Source organism: Sardina pilchardus, chromosome 1 (genome assembly GCF_963854185.1).
Source record: "Sardina pilchardus chromosome 1, fSarPil1.1, whole genome shotgun sequence".
Lineage (NCBI taxonomy): Eukaryota > Metazoa > Chordata > Actinopteri > Clupeiformes > Clupeidae > Sardina > Sardina pilchardus.
In genome coordinates, this window is record NC_084994.1 from 23,571,846 (window position 1) to 23,592,782 (window position 20,937).

Consider the following 20,937-nt stretch of genomic DNA (forward strand, 5'->3'; position numbering starts at 1 on the left):
TAGAGCACTGTAAAGGTTAGCCAATCACCTTAAATACCTGTAAAGGCTTCTACCAATCACCTTAAAGACATGTAAAGGTTAGCCAATCACCTTAAAGAGCTGTAAAGGTTAGCCAATCATCTTAAAGCCCTGTAAAGGTTAGCTAGTCACCTCAAAGCCCTGTAAAGGTTAGCCAGTCCACACTAGTCAGCACCAAAGCAATCTAAATCATGACATGTATGTGATGTGTGTATATTGTATGTAGCCTAATTGTTTATCCCCTCCATACTTCTGTCTCTGCCTTAGCCATCGATGGAGTCCCTTTTGCTCTGCACCCAAGATTTGAGGCCCAGTCCAACGGCAAGGTGTGCGTGTGTGTGTGTGTGTGATGTGTGTGTGTGTGTGATGTGTGCGATGTGTGCAACATCATTTGCAACTATCTGTCATTCATATTGACCCAATTTTCTCCTCAGGTGCTCACAAACTCCTTAAATAACATTCGGATCAAGTCCATCCAAGACATCGAGAATGAGGTACTGTCACTGACTTTATTTCTAACTTTGTTCTTACATTGTTTGTTGTCTGTTTTTTTGTGCTTTCAACTTTTAACAAGACATGAGATTGTAAGTCATTGTCTACATTCATTGTGCATTTTTGTATAATTTATATGTTGACGTCACGTGTGTGTGTGTGTGTGTGTGTGTGTGTGTGTGTGTGTGTGTGTGTGTGTGTGTGTGTGTGTGTGTGTGTGTGTGTGTGTGTGTGTGTGTGTGTGTGTGTGTGTCTGCAGTACAACTACACGTTCTCTGTGGAGGAGCAGGCTGCCAAACGCCTCAGCCCCTCAGCCGCGGCGTCCTCCTAGAGACGCGGCCGCCACACCTGCCGCCACACCTGCCGCCACACCTGCCGCCACACCTGCCGCTACACCTGCCCCCAGGACCAGTGCTCACGCCGGCACCTGCCGACGGCCCAGGGGATTCCTCGACCAGAACACACACACACACACACACACACACACTCCATCACACACACACACACACGCACACTTTACTATGCCGGCTAAAACACATACTCAGCCAGCTAAGAACCAGAACACACACACACACACACACACACGCACACTTTACTATACCGGCTAAAACACATACTCACGGCTGCACCTACAGCCAGCTAAGAACCAGAACACACACACACACACACACACACACACACACACACACACACACACTCACACACTTCACTATACCGGCTAAAACGCATACTCTTGCCTGCACCTACAGCCAGCCAAGAAAAGAGTCCTCAACCAAAACACACACACAGCACACACACACACACACACACACACACACACACACACACACACACACACACACACACACACTATAGGTGCGTAGTTCAAGTCAGGTCATTGAGAATATGCTGGCTGGTCTGGATGTCTGATGGAGTGGGACATTTATTTAGGTCACACAGGGGAAACATTTATACAAACTTTCCAAATCTCGTACACTTTGTATCTCCCTCTCTCTCTATCTCTCTCTCTCTCTCTCTCTCTCTCTCTCACACACACACACACACACATGCGCGCACGCACGCACGCACGCAAGCACGCACGCACACACACATACTTCATCTCAACTGTGTGTCTAACAGACACAAGTGCCCCATACCTCGTACATCAACACTTGTATCCATTGTTTCTCACCAAATATTGTTTACAGTTATCTGTGCATGGGCAAGCTGAGGACGAAACCCAGTCTCTGACTGAACCTAGAGCAATCTACGCAATTTAGCAATCCCAAACAGTTACCTTTTATCCTGTTATAGGAAGTCTGCTATAGCAATCCCAAACAGTTACATCTTATCCTGTCATAGGAAGTCTGCTATAGTCATACTTTCACCATTCAGACACTGTTACGAATATTGTGTGTGTGTGTGTGTGTGTGTGTGTGTGTGTGTGTGTGTGTGTGTGTGTGTGTGTGTGTGTGTGTGTGTGTGTGTGTGTGTGTGTGTGTGTGTGTGTGTGTGTGTGTGCGCATGTGTGTGTGTGTGTGTGTGTGTGTGTGTGTGTGTGTGTGTATGTATGTGCGTATGAAAGTAGAGGCTTGCCCATTTTCTGGGGTCTGGTAAAGCTTGCTGTGACTATGATGTTTATCTGAACTGATTGGCTGGAAAGGAGTGAAGTAGCAGATTATGTGCCACATTTGAGGTGGTAACTGATGTGTATCACACTCTGTCCAGACATGTTTAGAGTAAATAGAAGTTCCTGTTCTATTTAAACATAGTACCGACAGAGCAGTGGAGCGGAAATATCCCATTTGTGCCACCTTATTGTCTTAAAATCCAGAGTCCAGTCTTGATTCGGAAATATCCTTTTTGTGCCGCATATGGGCTTAAAATCTAGAGTCCAGTCTTGTTTCGGAAATATCCTATTTGTGCCACATATTGCCTTAAAATCCATAGTCCAGCCTTAATTCGGAAATACCCTATTTGTGCCGCATATTGTCTTAAAATCCAGAGTCCAGTCTTGATTTGGTTACAGTCTTAGATTAGAGATTCTGTCTTTCCATCACAGACTTTCCATCAAAAATATTTTAAATAGTTTTATATACCCCCTTTAAACGGCTATTGAGGTTAAATTGACAATGCTAAAAAAAAAAAAACAATATGCATATGGCAAAGATTGCATCTTGAACACATTTTAGTCTAATTTGTTTGATTTTCAGTCATATAACTGGCTTCAAACTGTACACATACGTACTACATTGAAGGCTGTATGTTGTGTGTTGCTTGCTGTTTTTATTCTCCTTAAAGGATGATGCACTTTTTCTCTTTAAAAGATGTGACCGCTGTCACCTTATTCTAGCCAGATTAGCCAACATCCGCTATAGGGTTTGAGAAGATACTGTAATAACTTCTCAGGATTGCCCAGCCCCAGATCATACCACATTTATGCTGATACCGCCACACACTGTTTGAATGACTTTGTTCTCTTAATAATTTGTTACCATCAAAATGTTAAAATTGTCAGTGGTGATGGGATGTTTAACTGACATGATATTTTACTCTCGAAATTAGATTAGATTGTGTCATGTTTGTTTGGAGAAATAATTCTTTGCTTGTTTTATTTAAATGTTGTGTTTGTTATTTTCTTCTGTGTCTTTTTCCTATGTCTGGGACCAAAGAATTTAAATGGGACATTGTCTGTATGATATATAACTACATTTTAGTGTATATATGCTATATTTTAGTGAAGGATGTATGTAAACTGCAGGAACGTGCTTATCATCTTGAATTACTTTTATATACCTCTGCTTTCTTTCCGTTTTAACTTTTTTTTTAAAATAAAGACCTTCAAAGAAAAATCAATATGAGACAATGAATTGGCAGTCATTTGGCCCATACTACATGTTTGTTTTAAGCATTTAATGTGTATTTAGAATAATAATAAGAAGAAACGAAATGTGCTTTTTTGATGCGATATCTGATTGTACGTCGACCAGTATCATTATCTTTTTGTTGTTTTTTTAGATATATTTTCAAAATCCTTCAAATAAGATTGGACCAATGCAGGAGACTGGCAATGAATGGATTGCTTTTTATCCAATCGTTTCTCAATATCCCGGCTTTCAACCAATGGGAAAAGGGAGACGCGTTTTGTTACCGCAACGCGGTGATCTACTTCTCCTTCTCCGCACGCAGTTGCGATTCACTACCTTGGCCAGATCACCAACCCACAAGGCAACCTACATTCAAGTATGGACGGACGAGGCTACGGTTCGGGTAAAGTCGCGTTGTTTTTGTTGTCTCTTTGAATTAATGAACATCTCCTCCACTTCTATTACTGTAGCCTATTTTATAATGTATAGGTTCACCAAGTATTCCCTCTGCAGTCACAGTTTGTACAATAAGCACAACTAGGCTATGTTAGCTAATGCTAACCGACTAATGCTCCGTTACTTTTCGCCAGCAGGCTAACGTTAATGGAAATGATTCCAGCGCTAGCTAACGTTAGCGAAAGGCCTTGAATGATCTGTTCGCTAAATATTTTACCAGCATAGAGTTTAATAACGCTAACATGTTTCTGACTGGAAGATTGAACTAGACGTTGGGGTTGTTTGCAGGAACAACCAGCCAGGGGTATATTTAACGCTAGTGTTGCATGTTAACATGAGCGGCTAACCGGCCTGCGTGTAAACAATGGAAAAGTCGTGATGCCACCTAGCATCGAAGAGCTAGCGAGGTCGATATTAAATGTGAGTGGTGCATTTGTGGCTAGACACGGTAACTAACACAAACGTTAAAGTTACCCGAGTCTAATCCGTTACATGTGCTAGAAGAAACTCCATTGGTTAGTCACGACTTAACTAACCGCATATCCCCTACTCTAGCAGCCAGAAGTTAGCTGCCAGCTAAGCTTTACATTAAAATGGCCGCCATGAGACTTTTCATAGACCTGTCTGAAATGTGTAGCTAACTTACAGCTAGCAACTCACCACACGCCCCTTTAGCTAGCCATAAAGTTAGCGGTTGTTATGCAACACATGCAACCATTTTAGAGCCTGGCGGATACAACAGCTTATCTTAGGTGCCTATTTTCTATAGCTGTTTGCCAAGTTAATTTACCGAGTCCAACAGCTTCACCCTAAACTAGACCGCTTGCTGACGCTTGCCTTCTGTTATGTAAGCAATGCGAGGGCCTGTTTATTTGTGGCTCTAGTGTGTGATGATTCGTCCTTGGACAATTGAAAAAGGCTTCCGTGAAGAAATGTGTCTTAACTGTATAGGCTACACAATATTAGAATTTGTGTGATTTATTTTTTACAAGTGGTTCACTACTATTAACTGCCACCTTGCGTGCTCGACTTGCAGGCTTCTCCGGTTGGGGTGGAGGTGGTGGAGGTTCCTCGAGCAGAGGTAGGTCACCAAGGAAAGCGAATTAAAAATGGCCTTTCACGTTGATCGGCCACAGTGTTGTTCACATCGGTGTTTTAAACACATACTTGAGCACCTGCTGTTCTTAGGGTAGGAGCTGACTAGGGACGACAAACAAAGAACGAAAGTTGCCTGTCCAGACATTTGGTTTCCACACATTGTTTTGGTCAGTTGTAGCGTAGCAGTAGACTAGTCAGGTGTGAGGCATTTGTTTTGGTCCCACACGGTGCTGTGGGAAGACAATTGTGAAGCCTTGCCTGCCCTGCACACACAGGAGTTTGCATACAGTAGATTAAATAGATAGGCAACAGAAAGAAACAAGCAGTAAGTTAGTTGAGGTTGGAGGACTAGTCTAGCACATCAATAGAGTGAGAGAGAGATTGATTGATGAAGCGAGAGAGATACATGGATAGAGCAAAAAAGAGATTGAAAGATAGAGCGAGAGAGATACATGGATAGAGCGAAAAAGGGATGTAGAGATGGATAGAGCGAGGGAGACATACAAAGATAGAGCGAAAGATAAAACATCTCTAGAGCGCGAGAGATTCTTTATCGATCCTGACAGAAGTTTCTGAGACCTTCTGCCGTTTCTCCCCCTTTCCCCAGACCTGTATGGGTACAAGGACTAGTCTAGTACATCAATAGAGCGAGAGCGAGTGAGAGAGAGAGATGGATAGAGCTAGAGAGACATACATAGAGAGAGAGAGAAAGATGCTTTATCGATCCTGACAGAAGTTTCTGAGACCCTCTACCATTTCTCCCCCTTTCTCCCCAGACCTGTATGGGTATAAGGACTCCATGTCGGGCGGCGGGGGGTTCGGGGGCGGGGGCGGTGGCGGCGGAGGAGGAGGGGGCTACGGCGGTAGCCTGATGAAGAGCAGGCTTTCCGGGGGCTCGGGCCTGTCCTCCACCGTGAGCAACGCCGACGCTGTCATCGCCAAGATCAACCAGCGCCTGGACATGCTCACGCAGCTGGAGGGCGGCATGAAGGGGGGCGGACGCAGCGACAGGTAAGCCCCGCCCACGCCGCCTGCTAGAAGTGTGTGTGTGTGTGTGTGTGTGTGTGTGTGTGTGTGTGTAGCCTAATCCTAGTCCGAAACACACACACACACATATATGCACACACTCGCTCACTGTTTCTTGCTCTCTCTAAATGGCTGAAAAGGACACGCGTCTGTGTGTGTGGCGTGTGTGTAGCCTAATCCTAGTCCGAAACACACACACACACATATGCACACACTCGCTCACTGTTTCTTGCTCTCTCTAAATGGCTGAAAAGGACACGCGTGTGTGTGTGTGCGTGCGCGTTTGAACAGAGAGTTCTAAGCATACATACACACACACACACACACCCAGAAACAGGAAGAAACAAGTCGAATGTACTCGGTGTACTTTACGGATCACTTGCTCCCCGAGACCAGAACATGCTACACAGTCAGACACTACGCCCCTGCCCACACATGCACTCTAACGGCAGTTTGAATCACGCATCTCTCTCTACACACGTCTAATCACCTTGAGGAAATGTAATTAAATTAAAACACTGTGATTTCAATATGACCCACCCTCACACGCTCACTCACTCAACTCAAGTGGATGAAATTCACAACAGTTCCCCAGGCCTACTTTTAATAGCCTACGTCGTTACCTCATGAAATAGCCTAGCCTATTAGCACCCATTTTAGTACAATCGACCTGCTAATGGCCGACTACCTGAAAGAGATTATCACCTTGCTCTCCCCACAAACACACCCAGATGACCATTCATCGCGTATCTGTGGCTAATAGCAGGGTCTGTTCGGACCATTTCTTTACAGCCTTTTTTTACTCTTTACTCCAAATTCAGCCACTCAGTACTGTACTTCAGTCTTCTCTTTGTCGGCAGCTGATGGTCAAGCCAGAGACTTTATTCGAGGATAACGAAGATGAGGATTATGAGGAGACCCAGCACTCAAAGCGTCCTCCATAGAAACGTGTTTGGGATTAGTTAGTTTGTAATGCTAATTTGCAGTTGTTTGCACATATCCTGCCCCTGTAATGTTAGTAAACCAAATGCTTGGTTGGAAACGGCATGACTGGCGTAATCTTCAGAAATAGCTCGCCAAATTAACTGCCCCCCCCCCCCCCCCCCCCAGGTCGTTACCAATATGACCTGCTGAGTGGCGAAAAAGTTGCCCTTTTTTCCCCCATGAACCGACATATCACCCACAATTATTGTTGTTGTTGTTGTTGTTGTTGTTGTTGTTATTGATCTTCGCATCAGCAGGGGTTTTGACTTTGACACGCCGTCCGTCCCACGAGCTGCATCACTGCACTCCTATTTCTGTCCTGTGGCCTATCAAGTCCTCCATTGTCTTGTCTGTTGTGTCGGGATGGTACGCTGTTCCTCCCGTCACTTCTGCTTCCATTTTGCTCACGACACACACTCCCTGTCCCTCACATTCCCACACCATTGATGCATCGTTCACCCCTTTTCACTGAGTACCTCTCATTTATCTTTTATAGATCCTCCCTTCCTTCCTCGATCCTCGCATCCTCACTGATCTAGATAAAGAATGGTGGGGCGGCAGCAATGGGATAGTCTATCCAGTGTTGAGACCGAGGATCGAGGAGGGATGTTGAGAGGCACCCACTTTGTGTCGTCTCTAGTCGCTGTGTGTTGGTAGCTCGTAGCCTTTGTGGGTAGGTGGTTGGGTATGACCGGGGCCGTGCTTTAGTGGTTAAAGATGACGGTCAGGAATCAAACCTACGACTTTTTAGTTTAGTTTTTTTAGTTTATTTGTTTATTTGACCGGGCCCATGTACAGAACAATTCCTGTACCAGATTTAGCTTGACAGCTAATTTGCATCTGTGGTCCCTGGGCAGGGGGCAGTAAAACAATAAATAAAAAGCAATGCACTTTCCCTTAGCCGCTACGCTGCCACCGTCCCACAGATGACCCACTGCTCGATGATCTCAGTGAAATGCTTTGTAAGACTGCTCTGTGTCATTTTTTGCCCATGTAGTTTACTTTGTTGGTGATATTGGTGGTGATTGGTTGGTTGCTGTTGAGACCCCCACCGCCCCCCGCCCCCCACCCATATCACAATGAATTAACACGTCTCTTGTCTTTATCTGAAATGGCCCAGGACTCGAAATACGCAAATTCCATAGTTTTTTAATTTTGCCTAATTGTTGTTAAGCCTGCATCGATTTTATTATTATTATTATTTAAAGGGATATTCCGCCATTTTTGGAAATGCGCTCATTTTCCACCTCCCCTCGAGCAAAACAATCGATATTTACCTTGTTCCCGTTCATCCAGCCATTCTGTGAGTCTGGCGATACAACTTTTAGCTTCAGCCTAGCATAGATCATTGAATCGGATTAGACCATTAGCTTCTCGCCTGCTAGCTTCATGTTTAAAAGTAACTAAGATTTCTGGTAATTTTCCCATTTAAAACGTGTCTCCTCTCAAGTTAGAAAGTGCAATAAGACCAACTGAAAATGAAACCTGCCGTTTTTCTAGGCTGATTTGACATGGAACTACACTCTCATCTGGCGTAATAATCAAGGCAACTTGCAACCTACTGGCACTACTACTGCTTGTTGTCTATGGGGACTATTTTCAGATGCTGCGTACGATATCACTGCGCCTATGGTACGTTTGCAAGTTGCCTTGATTATTACGCCAGATGAGAGTGTAGTTCCATGTCAAACCAGCCTAGAAAAATGGCAGGTTTCATTTTCAGTTGGTCTTATTGCACTTTCTAACTTGAGAGGAGACACGTTTTAAATGGGAAAATTACCAGAAATCTTAGTCACTTTTAAACATGAAGCTAGCAGGCGAGAAGCTAATGGTCTAATCCGATTCAATGATCTATGCTAGGCTGAAGCTAAAAGTTGTATCGCCAGACTGTACAGATTGGCTGGATGAACGGGAACAAGGTAAATATCGATTGTTTTGCTCGAGGGGAGGTGGAAAATGAGCGTATTTCCAAAAATGGCGGAATATCCCTTTAAGTTTTGGTCAGAAATGCTTCTTGCATGTGATCTGTTTTAACTCCAGTGCTTTAGTATATTTTCTAAGGCATCCTGGCAGGTGGTGAAGTGAAAACTGAATATTGATACTGAATAATTTTATCAATCCTATATCATGTCAAAGGGAGTTGTCAGAGTTTGTTCTGAGTAAAGTTGGTTAGAAACAAGATGAAAGTGCGAGAAAAGCGTCTGTTGTGAAGACATAGTGCCAAATTTAGCCTCTTTGGTCGATAATGACGGGGTAATGAAGGAACACTCTGCTTGAGTTGGTTAACTCTCCAGTGGCTGTCTCCAGTAGGTCCCTACATGCCAAAGATACACACACACACACACACACACACACACACACACACACACTGTAGTTTGCACTTACACAGCCTGTCTGTGCTGCCCTGTCCAGGAAGTGATCCTTTGTTTGGTTTTGTTATATAGCAAGAGTTAACTTTTTTCCAGCAAAATGAGCAGTTTTGTATTTTGTTCTTTTAACACGTTAATTAGTCCTATATGCGTCGCATGGAAAATGATGGTGGGACTTAGTAAAATAGTAATACTAACAAAGTTTAGTCAGGTCATATCATTGGTTAGACTCTGACAATTTGCCATTTGTGTTGGGTTTGCTGCGATTTTTATCAGGGAGTCTTTTGGCGAGCTCTGAACCACAGGTAGGCCTCAGTAGACTGTTTCGGGTTGGAGAGTTCTGGGCCCGCTGTGGTCGCTTGCACACGGCCGTCACCTCCCCTGGACGATGGCCCTGTTGCCGTTGTGTTCTGCTAGAATCTCTGTCTCGTTCCGCCACCTCACCGCTGTCGTCTCGTCTCGTCCCGTCCCTGTGTTCTCAAAGCATTCCAGTCTGTGCTTGGTCTCTAGACGACGTGTGTGTCGTGACCCCCTCTTGTCTGTCACTGTCTGTCCATTTTGTTGGGAGACGGAGAAAGATGGAAATCGCCGCCTTTTGCTGTGTGTCTCTTTCTCCCCTCTCTCACTCTTTCCATTTCTGTTTCCCCCACCATATAGTTAAGCACCCGATACCACAAACACACACACACATACACACACACCCATCCATCTTTTGTGTGATTTTCCTTAGTCCCAGGTTGGGATTTCTCCTCTTGACTCAGTGGGGGGGGGTCCACACAAGAGGGTGCAGAATTGTGATGTCACAATGTTGATAATGCTCTGCTGTGCCCCCTATATATATATAAAAAAAACCACAAACAAACAAACAGGAAGTCTCTGTTGCCAAGCTACAAACCATGAGCCCCTCCCATCCTGAGAGGGGCTGAATTAATGTCTGCACAAGCATACTGCCCTGAAGGAAGAGGTGCCCCACTGGCTTCCAGATGGCACTAAGGACCTTATTTATGCCCCCACCCCCCCATGTCGTCATTTATGCCCCCCCCCCTATGTCTATGCCCATGTCGTCAACTTTTTATGAGATTCCCAGTAACTGGTACTTATCCCAGACCAAATACTTTCTCCAGATGTGATTTCTCTCATGCACCCAGTCCTATATATATATATATATATAGTGTTGCTGTAAAAGGCCCCTAAACAGTTATTTGTCTGAGAACATTTGTTCTTTTTTCTTTTGTCCCTCTGTGCCACCCCAAGATTGCCCATCGATCTCAGACCCTCATGTCATGAGCAGGGGATATAGGGTTTGCCCCTCCCTGAAAACAAAACAAAACAATCCATAACACCAAACACGGTGATTGTGTGAGAACTGGTAGGAGGTGGCTGGCTGAGATGGTTTTATGCAAGAGTTTCAGTGACTTATTTTCCTTGTTTGTGTCTCCAGACTCCAGTTTGTCTGGGCTGATGATTTTGATGATTTTGAGTTTATTTTTTACCTTTTTTTTTGTTTGTTGTTTGTTGTTGATGTTTGTTGATTTTCTTTGTGTTTTTTCCTTGTTGCTGGGAGAGATTTTTTGTCATGTTGTGTTTGCTCCTCTGCTCTTGTGAGGGAGAGAATGAATGAGGGGTGATGTTGATGAAGAAAAAAATGGAGGGAATGTGGAAGAATAAAAAAAAAGAAGACAGGGAAAAAAAACCTCCTGAATCTCCTCATTCCTCACCCTGTGCTTGCTCTGCGCCTCCCTCTCCTCTCCTCTCCCCCCTCCCTTCCCCCCACCCCCCCCTCTGTCGCAGGTTTGACCAATACGATTCCTTCGACTCTCGCTCCTCCTCCGCCATGGGGCCCCGAGATCTCTACAGATCTGGTAGCTATGGCTACAGCGACGCCCGGGGCGACCTGATGGGCTCGCGAGGCAGCGGCCTCGGCGGCTACGGGGCCGGCGGGGGAGGGGGAGGTATGGGGGGCGGAGCCATGGGCTTGGGCGGAGGCCTTGGCGGCAGTGGCGGAGGGGGCGGCGGTGGTGGTGGTGGCGGCGGCGGCGGCGGCTTTGACAGCCACTCCTCCTACGGCGCCAAAATGCGCCAGTCGCAGATGCCCTCCCGCGATGCCTTCTCCAGCTCCGGCTGGGGCAGCTCCGGGGGGGTTGGCGGCGGCCAGCAACGCTCCCCCAGACGGGGCTCCGGAGGTGGCGGAGGCGCCGGTGGTGGTGGTGGTGGCGGCGGCGGCGGCGGTGGTGGGGGAGGGGGCGGTATGGGCGGCCGCGGCGGCTTCGGCCGGCGGCAGGACAACCCTTCCTCCATGGGCCTCGGCGGCGGAGGCGGCGGCGGTGGTGGCGCCGGCCTTGGCGGAGGCCGCGCCGGCAGTCACAGCCACAGCCACAGCCACGGCCACGGGCACTCCCCGGGCGGCGGCGGCGGGCGAGGCAAGCTGCCGTCCCTGCTGGGCCAGCGCATGTACCCCGAGACCGGGGGCTTCCAGGCACCCCCCCACGCCCACGGGCACGGCCACAGCCACAGCCACGGCCCCCAGGACTACTCCTCTCCTCGCCAGTTTGGAGGGGGCCCCAGGGCCAACCGCCAGCGGGGCCGAAAGAGACCCCTCAACCGAGTAAGTACCTCCCCAAAACTTAAAAAAAAAACAAAAAAAAACCCTTTAAATAAAGGGAGACACGCCCATCGTTGTTGGGCTGGGCCCTCAGGGCTGGTGGTTTATTTGAAAAGGAACAACAAACAAGCAAAAAGAGGGGAAAAAATAAAATCAAACAACAAAAGGTGAAAGCTTTGTGAAGTCCTGCCCAAAACAGCCACATGTTACATGCCCACCATACATCATGGCCCCATGTCCTCTTCCCGCCCTCGTCGAGGGCACCAAAATCCCATCCCAACTGAACTCCCTACCTGTGGGTCGTTTCCCCACCACTGCTACAGAACAGCCCCACAGCCCACTCTTGTAGCTTTGCTTTGGTCACTATTTGCTCGTACTTGTACTGGATTAAGCCCCACGTAACGATAATTGTCCTCAGAGGATGGCACAGATCACCAAAATCCCATCCCAACTCCCCCCCCCTCTGTGGGTCGTTTCCTCACCACTGCTACAGAATAGCCCTCAGCCCACTCTTGTAGCAGTCTGCTCCCCATTTTCTTGGTCACAAAGACCGAGACCCAAAGAGGACCCTGTTATTTGTACCCGTAATTCCCCTTTATGCCCAAAAAGAGCATCTTGTTATTGTACCCACAGTACCCTCTCTGGCAGTGCAGAACAATGGCAGTATGGCTCAGAACACATGCAAGTCCTTCACCATTCCTCCTCCGGTCACTGCACTCTCAGTCCAACTATTCATTTATTTTGGGTCATTTTTAATCGTAAAAAAATAGATAAAAAATCGGCTTTGCTTTGGTCACAATTTGGTCGTACTTGTACTGGGCTTTGACCCAAGTAATGGTAGTTGTGAGTTTGATTTGTGAGGTTATTAGTGTTTCAACCTTTTGAAGATTTCATCATTCTCCAATCCCCCACCCTCCCCCCCCTTACGCTGAGTATTCATAACTGTAATTTTCGCTACTATTTCGCTGCTAAGATTTTTTTAATTTTTTTTTAAAATGGCGCAAAATGTTCCTCACCTAGCCAAGCTTGTTTACGTTATTATGTGTCTGATGTAAGGTAAGTCTGACATGCCAATATTCCGATTGATCTTTTTGATGAGATGCAGTAACACTGAAGCATTCGGTGAAAGTGTTTGTGCGTGGAAGTTATAGATGTTGCGTGTTGTCGAATGAAAGTTTGTCCGATTGTTAACTCTTCTCTGTCTGCATGCCTGTGCATGTCTGTTCGTTAAAAAATATATATATATATGCACAGACATTCATTCATTTAGCGGCTGTGCTGTCGTTCTGTTCAGTGTGTAAGTTGACAAGATTTTGGCTCACTGTTGCCGTTTCCTGTCTTGAGCATCCCAGCATACGGATAGTGTGCATTGTCTCCGTCAGTAAGTGTGTGTGTGTGTGTGTCTGTCAACGTTTGTACATTAGCTGTGTTAGTATGTATGTTTCCGTGTGTGTGTGTGTGTGTGTGTGAATATTTGTGTTTACGCTGTTACTCATGGTTACCCAGCAGCAGGTCAAGTCCCCACGTGACGGACAGAAGAAGCGGAAGAAGACTCAGAACGCAGGCGATGAGCCCGAGTCTAAAGTCGGCAAGACGGAGAACAAGGACTCTGCTGATTCGGCTAAAGGTGCTTTATAGAGCCAAAAAGAGATACACATATGTGACCATTCAAAGCGAAATCAGTCGTTTTGCGCACAACGTTATTTTGAGAAAATCAACAATAACAAACTTCTGGGTTAAAATTTTGAATTTCACGTTTTCGCATAATTCGACTGTATACAGTCTAGTTTCATATCGTGAACGCATTTCACGGAAAAACATACGTTTTGACTGTTGAACCCGGCGAAGATTCAACACATTTGCTGTCATTCCCGTTGTGCATGCGCTGCTTAAAAAGGTGATTTCTCCTCTTCTGGCATATCGTGACAGGAGAACCATGTCAACTTTGGATGCGGTTATCTTAGCGATAGTTTGTGTAATACCCTCGATATACATATCGTTGGAAAGCTTAGTCTATGGCCGTTCATGTGAGCACAATAACTTAATTTGATAAATTTTACCGAAACAACTGGTTCCGCTTTACAGGGTCACATATATATTTTTTATCTGTCATTCAACGAGGAGTGATTGGAAGATTTACTGTATACGTCAGTCATATTCAAGGGTACAATGATTAGGTGAAATACGGTAAATTGTCAGGGTAAACTGTTAACTCTGGTTTGGTAGTGATCATTGGAAGATTTACTGTGTATATTCAAGGGTACAATGATAAGGTGAAATAAGGTAAATTATCGGATTATTACAGAGTAAACTGTTAACTGTGGTTTGGTGGAATTTTGGTGAATATCCCCTTGGGATCAATAAAGTATCTATCTCTATCTTATCTATTAGAGGATTTACTGTATATATATTCAAGGGAACAATAATTAGGTAAAGTACGGTAATTTATCAGAGTAAGCTGTTAACTCTGGTTTGGTGTTTGTTCTTCAGTGAAGACCGAAGGTACTGCGGCCAGCGGTGAAAAGGTGAAGGAGGAAACCAAGGACTCTGCTGCTGTAAGTGTGTGTGTGTGTGTGTGTGTGTCTGTCTGTGCGCGCGCATGCGTGCGTGTATGGATACCACAATGCAGGTTGTTCTTCTGTAAGTCCGTGTTCGGAGGAGACAAAGGACTCTGCTGCTGCTGTACGTGTGTGTGTGTGTGTGTGTGTGTGTGTGTGTACGTATACAGTAATGTAATTTCCCGTGTGTTAGCCCCTCTGTGTATAAGACGCGAGACAGTGTTTTATGCAAGTTAAAAAAAACAAAACCATATTCATGATCAAGTCACTTATCTGCTTCATAGGCTGCCAGTGCCAAGCCTGCCGCTGAAGGAGACAAAGGAGGTAAGCACCCTTTACAGTTATTACACGTAGAGGCTCAACAGCCACCTTATACAGTTATTACACGTAGAGGCTCAAACACCACCCTTTACAGTTATTACACGTAGAGGCTCAACAGCCACCTTTTACAGTTATTACACGTAGAGGCTCAAACACCACCCTTTACAGTTATTACACGTAGAGGCTCAACAGCCACCTTTTACAGTTATTACACGTAGAGGCTCAACAGCCACCATTTACAGTTATTACACGTAGAGGCTCAACAGCCACATTTTAAAGTTATTACATGTAGAGGCTCAAACACCACCTTTTACAGTTATTACATGTAGAGACTCAACAGCCACCTTTTACATTTATTACACGTAGAGGCTCAACAGCCACATTTTACAGTTATTACATGTAGGGGCTCATTAACGCTCAACAGCCACCTTTTTACGGTTATTAGATCTAGAGGCGTGTTAACACTCGAAGTTCTATTATTATTATTATTATTATTATTATTATTATTATTATTAATACGTGATAAGATCATTAATGCTCAACGGTAAACGGTTGGAATAGTTTTTGATTTGCATTGCAACGTTTCTAACATTTAAGGTGACGAGCGAATCAGTTCTTGTGATTCTGACCTGTGGCTGCAGTGTCTTCATTTTGGATCCAAGCGCACATGGGGTCCCAGGTTCAAATCTGACCTGCGGTCATTCCCAATCCCACTCCAATCTCCTCTCCCACTCGCTTTCGGTCACTCTACACAGTCCAAAAACAAAAAGTCCAGAAAATATACTCGAGTGTGCAAATATAAAACTCCATCTTAAGTCACCCGTGTGAAACTAGACTCGCATCGCCCAAGCAGCTAAGGCTCAGTGTGTCCCTCTGTGCTCCCCGTAGCAGTGACCATCCAGGAGGAGATCACCCAGATCAAGAAGAAGCTCCAGGGCAAGCAGCAGCAGCCGGCAGCAGCGGGGGCGCAGGAGGAGGGCCTGCCCAAGTTCAAGAAGCGCCGCGGCTTCATGGAGATGTCTGGGGTCAAGTTCAACGCCCAGAGGTGAGTTGGGGATCATCTACTTTCTCTCTCTCTCTCTCTCTCTCTCTCTCTCTCTCCTTCTCTTTTTCTCTCTTTTTTTTTCTCTTTCTCTCTCTTTCTCTTTCTCTCTCCTTCTTTCTCTCTCTCTCTTCCTCTCTCTCTTTCTCTTTCTCTTTCCCTCCCCTCCCCCAGTCAATGTCTCCCTGACTTGACACTGTAACCCCCCTCTCTCTCCCAGCTCTGTGTGAGTTCCGCTTCTATACTTCACAATCTCTCACGTGCGAAGACACAAACTCTACACCACCCTGCTGTCTTACTCAGGATCGCGTTTGTTCACAGACACGTAACACATGCGCACACACCCCGTCTTAACTCTCTCTCTCTCTCTCTCTCTCTCTCTCTCTCTCTCTCTCTCTCTCTCTCTCTCAGGATGATGTTCGCCTGCTCCGTGTGCAAGTTCCGCTCGTTCTACAGCGAGGACATGGCCGCTCACCTGGAGAGCAAGTTCCACAAAGAGCACTTCAAGTTCCTCTCCAGCCAGCTCTCCAAGCCCACCACGGACTTCCTGCAGGTACACACACTCTCTCTCTCACGCTTTCTCACACTCACACGTTCACTCACTCATACCGATGGACACACACACACATCTTCTACAGACATGTACAAAGGATGCTCATAATTGGCTAAAGATAAGTAAGACTCTCTGCAGGTACACACACACACACACACACACAAATCTTCTACAGACACGTACAAAGGATGTTCATAATTGGCTAAAGATAAGTAAGACTCTCTGAGGTGTAACGTCTTTCTCTCGTCTTTATAGGAGTACCTGAACAACAAGTTCAATAAGACACAGCAGAGGATCACTCAGATCGACAACTTCAGCGCTGCCATCTGCCAAGTGCACAAGGAGCAGGACCTCACCAGAGGTGTGTGTGTGTGTGTGTGTGTGTGTGTATACATCCCTATTGTGTGAGACCTCACCAGAGGTACTTGTGTGTGTTTGTACATACACAGGGGCACAGACATGTGTGTGTGTGTGTGTGTGTGTGTACATGTGTGTGTATAGGCAGTGTGTCTGTGTGTGTGTGTGTAGGAGAGCCTTTGTGTGTGTGTGTGTGTGTGTCCCTATTGTGTGAGAATATCTATAAGTGAATGATTTTCTGGTGATATTGTGTTTGTAGTACACATTTGTAGCACAGTTTTGTTTATACAGCGAGTGGTGAGGAATGATGTATAAATATGTTTCATGATATAATACAATAACTTTTTCCATAATAGTATAGTTCAACGTGCAATTTAGTGTCTGCCTGTATGCGTGCCGTGTAGGCCTATGCAAAACACTTCCATGGAAATCAGTCTCTGCCATGTAAATGCAGGGATCTGAAGGCCTGTGTAGTTTACAGTAAAAGCACGGCTATGAATTGCCTTGGTACGAAAGTCTGTAGTTTACTGTAAAAGCACGGCTATGAATTGCCTTGGCATCAGTGAGAGACCCCACGCGGTAGAGACCATAAAGGCATTCTGTTGACCCAAACCTGTTTGGAACAGTGCTCGGAAATCGGCGTGTTTTAGATTCAATGTTTCTGGACAGGTCGCAGGTGGATGTCTGTATCGAGGTGTCATTAACACGAGGAAAGACTTGTCTTATCGTTGGCCGGCGGACTCTTTTATCGTTATAGTTATCGTTAGCATTGGCCAGTGTGAATGCTGCTTAAGAGTGTGTGTTTGATATTTCCCCTCCTCTCCAATAGAGATCGGTATGGAGCACTTCATGAAGTGTGTGTTGATCTTTTCTCCCCTCCTCTCCAATAGAGATCGGTATGGAGCACTTCATGAAGTATGTGTTGATCTTTTCTCCCCTCCTCTCCAATAGAGATCGGTATGGAGCACTTCATGAAGAAGGTGGAGGCGGCTCACTGCGCAGCCTGTGACGTCTTCATCCCCATGCAGTTCCACCTCATCAAGAAGCACCTGCGCTCCCCCGACCACAACTACAACTGCAAGGTACACACAGGCGCGCACACACACACACCACACACACACACACACACACACACACACACACACACACACACACACACACACACACACACACTCAGAAACACACAAAGGCACTCCTACACATACATGCGCGTTTGTACAGACATTTATGTGTATACACACACACGCACACACACACGCACTCCTACACACACAGATACAGACATGTATGTATATACATACATACACACAAGGCACCCAAACACCGATGCATTGACATGCATGCACACAAACACACCAATACATGCTCGCATACACACACACCAACGCACGCCTGATCTCACCTGTAGTGTGTGTATGTGTGTGTGTGTGTCTGCACAGGGTATGATGGAGATGTCTAAAGGCCACAGCCTATCAGTTGCCCGCAGCATCCTCAACCACAAGGTCATCGGCAAGAAGCTGGAGAGCTACCTCAAGGCAAGTACACACACTCTACAGTAATAAACAGGACATCCTATGATGCTATTCATATTGTTTGTGTGTGTGTGTGTGTGTGTGTGTGTGTACTGAACCTACCTCAAGGTAAACACACACACACGCACACAATGACGCGTATACAGAGAAAACGATCCTCACACACACAGGGGCTCATGTACATGTTCTGTGCGAGATTTTGGCTTGTGAACAACACTCTCGGGAGTTCCCTTACTGGGACACACCGCGGGGTTTTGTTTCTAGGTATACGGGCTGATAGGTTGTTTAGACTGATTATTTAGGATAATAGAGATTATTTAGGATTCAGCGTGCAATCCTACATTTCTATCCAAACAGCATCATAATAGCAATACTACGTTTACGATTACGTTATTGCTCAATGATACAAATGAATATAGGGTAACTTCCCTTGTTTACGACAACTGTCATTTGTAATGTTAATTATTTATTTTGTATGACCTCATAAAAGCAATCAGTAAACAATCTCCGATTACAGGAGCATCAGTTATTTGTTTAATTCTAAATTATTACATTTACATATTAGCATACTATATACTATCCTATACTCACCTTTCTCTCCTCTCCCTCGTCGATAGGGCGAGAACCCCTTCGTGGGTAACCAGGACGACCAGGACCCTGACGACTCCATGGCGATGGAGGTGTCCGAGGCCGAGGCGAGCAGTCAGAGCCTGCCGGAGGCGGATCTGAAGGACGGGGAGGAGGAGGAGGAGGAGGAGGAGGAGCCTAAGCCTGAAGGCAATGGTACCCATGACAACGGCGAAGACGCAACCGAAGCCGCCACAGAGGAGCCAGAGGCAGGCAAGAACGAGGTGAAGAATTAAAACGTTTTTGATTTTATTTCGATGTCGATTTATCAACCACAGTTGAGTTTTATCAGGGAATTTACAAGTATTGGTCAGTTACGATGTGAGTTATGCATCAGTTGCACATGCACAGATTAACCGATAATAAATACGCACACACACGTACACACAAGTAGTGGTATATTCTAGAAGCGGAGGTAACCCCAAAACTGTAACACTGTATAGTATTGAATAACCTCTGGGATTAGTTCTTAATCAATTTTTTGTTTGTTTGTTTGTTTGTTTTGTTGTCCAGATAAAGATGGAGGATGAGGATGGTGCGAACAGGGTGGGTGGTGGTGAAGACGCGGAGGAGGAGGAGGAGGAGGAGGAGGAGGGTGGAGAGGAAGCAGAGGAAGGTGTCGAGCTGGGCGACGAGGAGGCCGACGGTGTGGAGGCAGAGGAGGGAGACGAGGTCCTTGACGGAGACGAGGAGGAGGAAGAGGCGGCGGCGGCAGCAGCAGCTGAGGAGGAGGAAGAGGAGGAGGAGGTGGTGGAGCTGGCTGAGGAAGAGGAAGCGGAAGCAGCTAAGGAAGACGCAGACGCCTCTGATGGGGAGAAGGAGACGGATGACGCGGCCAACGCAGATGTGGTCATCATCGAGTGACCCCCCTCCTCCCCTCTCCCCTCCATCTCTCCCTCCATCTCTCCCTCCATTTCCTTCCTGCCACATGACCTTTTGACCTTTAGTATGTACTCTCTGTACCAGACCCCCCCACCCCCTCTCCCTCCCCCCTCCACCCCCCACAGTCATATGAACCATATATGTCTGCCCATGCCCAGCATGGGGGAGACTGGACCCAGGGCCGCTCTCTGGCCAGAGCTGTGAGGGGGTTGGGGTCGACACGTCCACTAGTCGTCATCAACAACAACAACAACAACAACAACAACGATGGTCTCTGAACATCCACTAGTCAACAACTGGTCCGCTAGACGACATCAACTAGTCTCTGAACATCCACTAGTCAACAACTGGTCCGCTAGACGACAGCAACTAGTCTCTGAACAGCATGGTTGGCCCGATGATCCTCTCTACATGAGCTGTTTACTTTTTGTTTGTTGTTTTTGTGTGTGACCCTTTTGACCTTCATTCGTGCCCCAGGCCAAAATGAGGAACCTGCCCCAAGTCGTCGTCGTCGTCGTCCCCCGCGCCGCGACGATTTACTGTCACGTGTAGGACCAATACGTAACGCCCACCTCACTCCCCAAGTCCCCTTTCCAGCACAGCCTATGAGCTGTTGGCATATCCAGTCATTCAGCCAATCAGAAACCTATTTCTAAGTGACTTCTTGCCGGTGTACAGAGTCAAATGTCTGAAATGTTTGGGTTTTTTGTTTGTTCATTTGGGTTGATTTTTTTTTTTTGTCCCTCCCCTCTCCCCCTTTTGTAAATAGGTTAACCTTTTTTGGTGCCTTCGGGTCTGGACTTGTTATAAGAATTGGCTTCTCTGTCTTGTGTTTTTTTTTTTTTGTTTGTTTTTTTTTTGGTAGTGACACAGAAAACGCTGTCTGAGGCTGTTGATGGCCCTTTGACACTCATCAAAACTGGTCATATGCATTGTTTCGATGTTCATTTTTAAAAGTGTGTTCTTTTTCAGTGTCTGTGGATTTTGAGGTTTTTTATTTCTTTTTAATTTAGTGCCGTCTATAGAGATAATAGTTGGCCTATTGTTTTACAAGAGCAATTTTTTGGTCAGATTTTTTTTTTTTTTTTTTTTTGACCTTCTGAAATAAATGTTTATAACTCAAGTACACATGGTCTGTGGTTTATATATAGATAGATATGTCTGATATGTCTTT

General features: G+C 45.9%; 2 protein-coding genes across 2 annotated transcripts in view; both read left to right on the top strand.

Annotated features, from left to right (window-relative positions):
• Nucleotides 1–3,339, top strand: part of mvb12a (multivesicular body subunit 12A) — an 8,374-nt gene extending 5,035 nt beyond the window's left edge. Inside the window, exons 8-10 of the mRNA XM_062540047.1 lie at nucleotides 286–344; nucleotides 453–512; nucleotides 770–3,339. Coding sequence (XP_062396031.1) covers nucleotides 286–344; nucleotides 453–512; nucleotides 770–841 — 191 coding nt within the window. The 3' untranslated portion in view covers nucleotides 842–3,339. The remainder of the gene's footprint in view (nucleotides 1–285; nucleotides 345–452; nucleotides 513–769) is intronic.
• A 344-nt stretch (nucleotides 3,340–3,683) lies between these two features.
• Nucleotides 3,684–20,886, top strand: akap8l (A kinase (PRKA) anchor protein 8-like). The gene is made up of 15 exons (XM_062533010.1): nucleotides 3,684–3,759; nucleotides 4,849–4,893; nucleotides 5,687–5,921; nucleotides 11,081–11,472; nucleotides 11,530–11,894; nucleotides 13,398–13,518; nucleotides 14,382–14,446; nucleotides 14,734–14,773; nucleotides 15,659–15,815; nucleotides 16,224–16,365; nucleotides 16,621–16,726; nucleotides 17,674–17,804; nucleotides 18,162–18,257; nucleotides 18,872–19,105; nucleotides 19,395–20,886. The coding sequence occupies exons 1-15, from the start codon at nucleotides 3,735–3,737 to the stop codon at nucleotides 19,743–19,745; spliced, it is 2,505 nt and encodes an 834-aa protein (XP_062388994.1). The 5' UTR covers nucleotides 3,684–3,734; the 3' UTR covers nucleotides 19,746–20,886.
• Nucleotides 20,887–20,937: the final 51 nt, after the last annotated feature.